General features: G+C 38.9%; 2 protein-coding genes across 7 annotated transcripts in view; one reads left to right on the forward strand and one right to left on the reverse strand.

The window, feature by feature from the left end:
* Positions 1-8,739, reverse strand: part of LOC107048707 (disks large 1 tumor suppressor protein) — a 616,903-nt gene that overhangs the window by 481,250 nt on the left and 126,914 nt on the right. The gene's annotated exons all lie outside the window — the stretch shown is intronic.
* LOC107048709 (facilitated trehalose transporter Tret1) lies at positions 3,900-7,290 on the forward strand. Its single transcript, XM_015272045.1, has 2 exons — positions 3,900-4,117; positions 4,180-7,290. Exons 1-2 carry the CDS (start codon positions 4,039-4,041, stop codon positions 5,538-5,540), a joined length of 1,440 nt encoding a protein of 479 aa, XP_015127531.1. The 5' UTR covers positions 3,900-4,038; the 3' UTR covers positions 5,541-7,290.

Genomic DNA, 8,739 nt, shown 5'->3' on the forward strand with positions numbered 1-8,739 from the left:
CGCGATAATTTTTATTGGGGAGGGTCCCCCAACCCGCTAGGCACATATTCCAAGTGGAATGGAGTCGGTTGGTGCATGCGTGTCCGTGCACCNGAATGCGGTGGTGGTGCACGAACAGGCATGCATCAACCGACTCCATTCTACTTGGAATATCTGCCTAGGGGGTTGGGGGACCCTCTCCAATGAAAATTGTGACGGTGCATTAATTAGGCTATTTTTAATTAATTTTTTAAGATTCATTTCTCCCAACTTCCGGTGGACAAAATGGTGGTGCACGGACACGCATGCACCAACCGACTCCATTCCACTTGGAATATGTTACTGAGGGGTTGGGGGACCCTCTCNATTAAAAATACCCTAATTAGTGCACCGTCACAATTTTTATTGGAGAGGGTCCCCCAACCCCTCAATAATATATTCCAAGTGGAATGGAGGCGGTTGGTGCGTGCGACTCCGTGCACCACCATTTTGTTCACCGGAAGTTGGGAGAAATGAATCTTAAAAAATTAATTAAAAATCCCCTAATTGGCGCACCGCGATAATTTTTATTGGGGAGGGTCCCCCAACCTCCTAGGCATATATTTCAAGTGGAATGGAGTCGGTTGTTGCATGCGTGTCCGTACACCACCATTTTGTTCACTGGAAGTTGGGAGAAATGAATCTTAAAAAATTAATTAAAAATACCCTAATTAGTGCACCGTCACAATTTTTGTTGGAGAGGGTCCCCCAACCCCCTAGGCACATATTCCAAGTGGAATGGAGTCGGTTGATGCATGCGTGTCCGTGCACCCCCACCGCATTCACCGGAAGTTACACAAAATGAATCTTGAAAAATTTATTAAAAATCCCCTAATTGGTGCACCGTCACAATTTTTGTTGGAGAGGCTCCCCCAACCCCTCAGTAACATATTCCAAGCGGAATGGAGTCGGTTGGTGCATGCGTGTCCGTGCACCACCATTTTGTTCACCGGAAGTTGGGAGAAATGAATCTTGAAAAATTAATTAAAAATACCCTAATTGGCGCACCATCACAATTTTTGTTAGGGAGGGGACCCCAACCCCTCAGTAACATATTCCAAGTGGAATGAAGTCGGTTGGTGCATGCGTGTCCGTGCACCCCCACCGCATTCACCGGAAGTTACACAAAATGAATCTTTAAAACTTAATTAAAAATCCCCTAATTAGCGCACCGCGATAATTTTTGTTGGGGAGAGTCTCCCAACCCTCTAGCTACATATTCCAAATGGAATGGGGTTGGTTGGTGCATGCGTGTCCGTGCATCACCATTTTGTTCACCGGAAGTTGGGAGAAATGAATCTTAAAAAATTAATTAAAAATACCCTAATAGGTGCACCGCGATAATTTTTGTTGGACAGGGTCCCCTAACCCCTTAGGGACATATTAAAAATAAAATGACATCGATTGGTGTATGCGTTTATTGCACCCCTATTGACCGCGTAAAAACTTATAAAAATAAAAAAAATATCATGAAATTCCTCCTCGAGAAATCATTCCCCACCCTCGTCATACATTAAGAAATAATAATAATAAAAAAAAAATTGTTCGATTGTTTTTTATCATTTAATTTGTCTGGGAGGAGGTTTAAACTCGTGGCTATCGATGTAGCGTTGAGCGAGCGGCTACGGTGGGAGCCGTACAGTCCGCCTCACAAACTATACCCATCTCCCGCTGAACTGCTCCCGCCAGCTTCAGCCTCATCTAGAAATTTCATACATCATTAGGGAAACTGAGTTTTTTTCATCTCTGAGAAAATCCATCATTTTCTAGAAAATTCCGAGAGACCTCCAGAAAGTTGTGGAAAATTCTAGAACTTTCTGCGTTTCATCCGCTCGGGGGATTGATTTTTAAAAGAAGGAAAAACACGGGTCTATCAATTTCGAAAGAGAAATCTACACATGAATTTTCAAGTCTCTAACTTGAGCGGTTTTCGGTCAAGTACTACATCAGTACAGACGTTCTCCAAATTTTCGCTCCTTTAACATCAATAGTTTGTCTATGACATATGACAAAAGCTCAAATCTTTGAAAAAAATTTTCCCCCTATAGATGATGATAATACATAACTTTTTAGGGGTATTTTAAAATGAGAAATCCACATGGAGGTAAGGGAAAAATTTTCTGTACATGGAAAATTCGATTTTTCGATCATAAATTAGGAAAATGACTTTTAGGTGTCGAATTTTTCACATTCACAAAGGTCCAACGATAATGAGGATTAACGGGAAGAGGTGGATAGGACCATCACATAGGTCGAATGATCATAAATCGAGTGAAAAAATTGAAAGTCTATCCCGTCGTATCTTACGAGGGTCAAACGTCGCCATGGCCATACTTTTTGAGGGCCGAGCGTTGCAAGAATCCTACCTCACAAGAGTCATGCCTCAGGAGGGTCAAACGTCGCCAGGGTCATACCTCACAAGGACCATAACTGGAACGGTTGAAACGATCGCAAGAGCCAAACAACAAAGGCCGGTAAGACAATCTCGAGGTTCAAACGGCCACAGGGACAAACAACGAAGGCGGGCAGAACAGTCTCAAGATTCGAACGATCACGAAGGTCAACAGGAGGACAGGTAGGACAATCACAATTGACAAACGATCATGAATCGAGCGAGATAATCACACTGAGAAAAATATATAATACTGTCGATCAAATTTGTTTCAGACAAACAAATGCTCAAAATTTCCAAACAAAATTTCACTATAAATTCTTGTCTGAAACAAATTTGATTGTCAGAATTATATTTTTTTCTCAGTGCAGAAGGTTCTCCCAGTTGACCTTTGTGATCGCTTGGCTGTTGTGATTGTCTTCTATCCTTACCTCTCCCATTCTAACCTAGTGATTATGCTGCCTGACTCTTACAGTTAACTCTCTTATTTATTTAACACTTAGCGTTGTTCTGCCTGTCTTCATTGTTTGACGCTTGTGGTCGTTTAAACCTTGATATTGTCCTGCCAGTCTCTGCTGTTCGACCCTTGCGATCGTTTTACCCTTGCCAGTTATGATCCTTTCGACATTTGACTCTCGTGAGGTATGACCCTGGCGAAGTTTGACTCTCATTACGCATGACTCTTGCGAGGCTGGATCCTTGCGATCCTTGATCCTCAAAGAGTACGACCATGGTGAAGTTTGACCGTCGTGGGATACAACAGGAGAAGCCTTCAATTATTCCACTCGATTTATAATCATTTGACCCTTGTGATTGTCGTACTCACCTCTTTCAGTTAACCCTTACTTTATCGGACCTTTGTGATTGCGAAAAATCGGACCCCTAAAAGTCATTTTTCTTATTTATGAGCAAGTCCATATGGATGTTCCATTTTAAAATATCCCCAAAAAGTTATTTATTATCATCATCCATCGAGGAAAAAAAATTATTCGATTCTCGTCTGGCCTCTGCGTAACAGCGGAATTCGAATAATAAGAAACTTGAAAAATAGCTTATTATTTATTCTTGTGGTACTGTCGTATTTTTATTCGGACAGTATATCAAAAAACGAAGAAAATCTTTTTTTATTCATCGAAATCCGTCAATTAGTTCGCTAGATATGATTTTTCAACGATTTGAGCTTTTGTCATATGTCATAGACAAACAATTGATGTTAAAGGAGCCAAAATTTAGAGAAAGGTTGTCCTTATGTAGTACTTGATAGTGAGCATACCAATTCAGTATTCTGAGAACCAAAAAAATTCAAGGTAGCTGAGTTTATATGGAATGTCCCATATAAGACAAAAAGCGGTTCAAAATTTTTCAAGTACAAGAACCTTGCTGTTGCACTTGGTAGTGAATTCGCGATAACGTCGAATCGTCCATTCTAACTCGTCGGACAATAAATTACATTAGTTTTACCCCTACTTTGTAACTGGTATAAGCAAGAGTTGAGCATAAACATATGCAGTAACGTAGTGATCGTCGGTAGTGACGCCTCATGAGTCACGAGTTTCGATTGATTATACTAGTGTTTGTTATCGCTTGTGCAATTTTTTATAATTGATGAGATCCCTTGAATTGAATGAATGATCATGACATCAAGTAGTGAGATAATTCCTGGAGGAAGATCGAAATTTTGGCCTCAATGGCTTGCTGCAGCAACAAGTGAGTAAATTGATAGAAAAATCCTCATTACGAAATTTAGAGACTAATTTATCTTCTTGCAGTCCATATACTTGCTCTCCTGTGTGGAATGGTTGGTGGATGGGCTTCGCCATATCTAGCAAAATTGACAGCGGGAACTGAATCATTGACCATAACTAGTGCAGAAGCATCGTGGATTGCCTCTTTACTTCATTTGTCTCGACCAATCGGATCAATTGTTGCAGCTGGGATAGTACACAAATTGGGGGCTAGAAACGGAATGCTGATCGCAGGAGTACCACACGTTGTCGGATGGACATGCTTTCTGATAAAAGAATCAGTTCCTTGGGTTTACGCCTCGAGGGTGTCCGGCGGCTTCGCAATGGGGATGTATTTGATCAGTTTTCCACATTATATAGGTGAAATAGGAAATGAAAAGATCAGAGGTGCTCTCATCGCTCTAGTAGCTCAGGGACAAGCCATTGGATATCTATTAGGAAATTTGATGGGTGCATATCTAAGCATGAAAAATTTTGCCATTATAAATTTGATACTCAACGCCATTTTCTTAGTTAGCTTTTTTTTCTTTCCGAATACTGCTTATTATCTTGTAAAGAGAAGCAAAATCGAAGAGGCCAAAAAATCACTAAAATGGTACAATCGCCAGAATGATGTAACAACTGAGTTAGAAGCAGTGAAAGAATACATGGGAAAACCCCAGAAATTGACGTTTAAAGAATCATTTAAACGTTTGTCAACCCCACTGAATCGAAAAACATTGGGAATGGTCATTTGTGTTTATCTGTTTATGCAACTCAGTGGCATTTACACAATCGCACCGTACCTAGAAATATTGTTGACGACTTTGAAAATAAATGTCATTGCTCCTTCTCTAGTGGTGATATGCGTGAGTATAGTTGCAGTTATTGGCGGTCTTTTGGCGATCTACACGAATGATCACTTCGGGAGACGAAGCATGCTCGCAGTCTCAACTATGGGAGTTTCAATCACCTTTGTCCTCATAGGTGTCAATTATTTATTGCTCAGAAACGGTTATGACATTTCAAATTTCCAATGGTTTATAATCACGGAATTCATGATGTTCATATTTTTCCTAAATATCGGACTTACGAATATTCCTAGTTGTCTCTTGAGTGAACTCTTCTCTCCAGAACTCAAAGAAATTGGCTCATGCATAGCGAATGTTGTATGCTCTTTATCTGCATTTATCGCAACTAAAAGATTCCAACCCCTATTAGATTCTACATCCGAAGAATTCATATTCTTCTTGCATGCTTTCCTTGTATTTCTCATGTTCGTCTACACAATTATCGTAATTCCTGAAACAAAGGGAAAAACGCTTCAAGAGATCCAGACAATGTTGATGAAGAAAAAGAAACCCAGGCCTATTGTACAAACTCATCGATCCATTGAAAACGATTAATATATATTATTACGCTAGTAAGTTTTCTTTATCTTGATTCATAATGAATAAAAATTTCAAATTTGAGAATGTGTTCCGATTTTCAATGGGTATTTAATATAGCTTCTCACCATACTGTCAACAAATTTTAGCCGACATTTCCGATACACTTTTTAGAAATTTCTATCCAGTAACCGTTTCACTTGAATTGCACGGAAATTGGAAAACAGCAAGTTACTGGCCCCAATTTCAAATTATTATTTCGTGGAAATGAATAAAAATTAGGAACATTTTGGTAAATATATTCTTAAGTGTAACATTGATGTTTTTGGTTGCAAAGTCAAGCGATTTGAAGTAAATTTCCAGTGAAATTGGAAATTTGATCATTTTTCTCCTCATAAATTGCATTCAATATCGTTCTTTTGATAATTCCTACTACACTGTCTATAAAATTCTGATTTTTTTCTACCAGTCCATCTGCAAAATTTTATCCTTTTTTCATGACAATGTAAAAAGAAAATGTAAATCTGAGGAAATAATTCTTTCCAGTAACTTCAGTAAGACGCTATACACATAACTCGTCTTTTCTCACGCGCTCAGAACGAGTTTTATAGTGATAATTCAAATGTGCCAATTGTCAACAATTAATAATTCCTATTTTCAAAGATGTATCCAAGAATCATCTGAGAAATCATATTAGCAAATCATATGCGTGTCATCAACTGGTTTTTATTTTATTGGCGGATTTTCTTTACAGTCCCTTATGTCTACTGTTTGCCCTCCGTGCAAGGACTTTTCTAGAATATTTCATCCGATGCAACATTGTTAGATACGTTGAATCATAGAACCTGTACCACTAAGATGCATCATATTAGCTCGTTGATTCGGTTGATTGTCAATATCCGTGAATTATGTAGCCCTGAAGTATGAATGTGAAACAGAAAAGTTTTGCTGCAATGAACGACACCAGGTAAAGCCGTCGCCTTGACTCATTCGGTAACGCGCTTGCTTTCTCAGACAAGACATTTGGAACGGATATGGTTCGAGTACAGTCGCGTGCGGTGATTTGTTCGCAACTTTCAACACGAGGGGATTCTGTGACTGGGAGCGAAACAGGGGCCGGAAGGGAGGAGGCAGAAGGAGAGAAGAAAAGCGGCGAAAGTAAGGAGGTAAATAGAGGTGAGGATTGAGAGAAGGAGAAAGAGAAGGTGGAGAATGCCAGAAAAGATAACTGATAGATAAAAACTGGGAGAGTGGAGAAAAAATGTTCTTCTCCACGACGAAAGGAGTAGACGGGAAAAGGCAGTGGAGAAAGCAGAAATGGATAGGATAGAGAAGGAAGGTGCGGCAGGAAAAAGAGGAAAAGGAACTGGGAGTCTAGGAGAAGAGAGGACTATACCCTCCCCCTAGTAGGAGTTGCGGGCGAAAGGCAGTGGAGAAAGGGGAAATGGGGAGGACAGAGAAGAAAGGAGACGGAGAAGTAGCAGGAATAGAGAGGTGTAAGAGAAGGAGAGAGCGGAGAAGCGAGCGGAAAGGAGGAAAGATAGGTTTAAGTAGAATAGAGTTGAGGATGTAAGGAGGAGGGTGTATATGATATTGTAGCGTATTTGTTCGTTTCCTCTGTCTCAACTAAATTCATGTACGATCGTCTCTTTTTTTTCGTCACTCTTGCATCTTTGTTCTTAGTCTGCGGATATGTCACTTCTTTTTGCATCTTTTATTCATTATTCTTTTCGCCTATTTTGTTTAATAAACTAATTTTTTATTTAAACGGTGACTTATTTAACAATATATACATGTAACCCTTAGGGGAATAATCATTCCATGTTGAATGATGATGGACGTTAATTGGCTTAAGCGGTCGTCAGCACTTCGAGGATAATTAAATAATTAAAATGAGAAGAAGAGTTCTTGTCGATGATGCAATGTTTCGGCTTCCAGAGAAGCCCTTATCACGGGATTCTCTATTCTTTTAATAAACTGTACAAATAAATAAAAATAGAAAATTGCAGTCATGATATTGAAGAAACCGCGGTCTAAACCATATTTGAAGATTTGAATAAAGTCAATGTATACGGTATATATTAATCAGAAGTACATCATTAAAAATAATAATACATGCCAAGTTGGAGGTTATATGTGCCCAGGAGCTATTAAATATATGTCCCAGGTAACGCGATATTTTAATGGTACTCTGGTTCAATATTAAACATTATTAGACCCTACATCCAGACTCTCATTTATAAGATTCGAACGTTATTTTTATCTCATATATGAACCCCACTTGTAAAACCTCATTTATCTGACTTTCAGGCCAACCCTTATTTTCTGACCCTTCCTCCGACCTTCTTATCCTGACCCCTGTTCCAACCGTCATTTTTTACCCTTATCTCAAATTTAAATTGTCATGTTCAAAAATCATTCACTCAAATCTAACACATTTGCAACCTTCAATAGAAAATTATTTTCATAGGACTTCATCATTGTTAATAATAATCCGCATTAAAAGATCACCAAAATTGAGAAATGACTGACTTTTAATCGCTATTTCACCATTTTTCTTCCTGAATGATGACACATTTGCCACCTGTGGAATGAATAAAGTCGATGAAAGTTACGATAATCCACGTTGTTGCTAACTGATCAACAAAAATCTGAGTGTTGCACCACGCGATTGAGTGGGTCATCACAGTTAAATTCATGAATCAAATCAGGTTTTCCTCTATTTAGGAAAACTTCATCGGGTAATTTGCAAAAAGCCGATCCCACACGTGATGATTATTCGAATAATAGTAGAGTAATGGTCGAACGAAATTATACAGCGATACTGCATCCTGAAATAGAGAGTACTGTCGGTGTCAAAAGTAGAGACCACTCGAAATAAACGTCTATAACTCAGTGAAAAAAAATCGTAAAAATGAGACCAAATACACTGTGTAATATAAGTATTTCGCTTGCCCAATACGGAGTTTCAAGTTTTTAATTTGATTGGTTTATTTATAATCGCTTTGAGAAGCCGAAAACCCCCCCGATTTTCAGGGTCCGTAAAAGTCGGCAAACTTTGAACCGCTAGCAAACGTACGGAATTTTTTTTTTTAAATCGTCAATTTTTTCAGTGATTTGTATAACCCCTGAGAAGCCAACCAGGGAAGAAAAAGATCGAAATTGCGATAATTATTCATTTTATTTATAGAAATGTCGACTGCGGCTATTTCGTTGT

The sequence above is a fragment of the Diachasma alloeum genome, unplaced genomic scaffold, assembly GCF_001412515.2.
Source record: "Diachasma alloeum isolate Michigan unplaced genomic scaffold, Dall2.0 Dall_scaffold_00196, whole genome shotgun sequence".
Taxonomy (NCBI): domain Eukaryota; kingdom Metazoa; phylum Arthropoda; class Insecta; order Hymenoptera; family Braconidae; genus Diachasma; species Diachasma alloeum.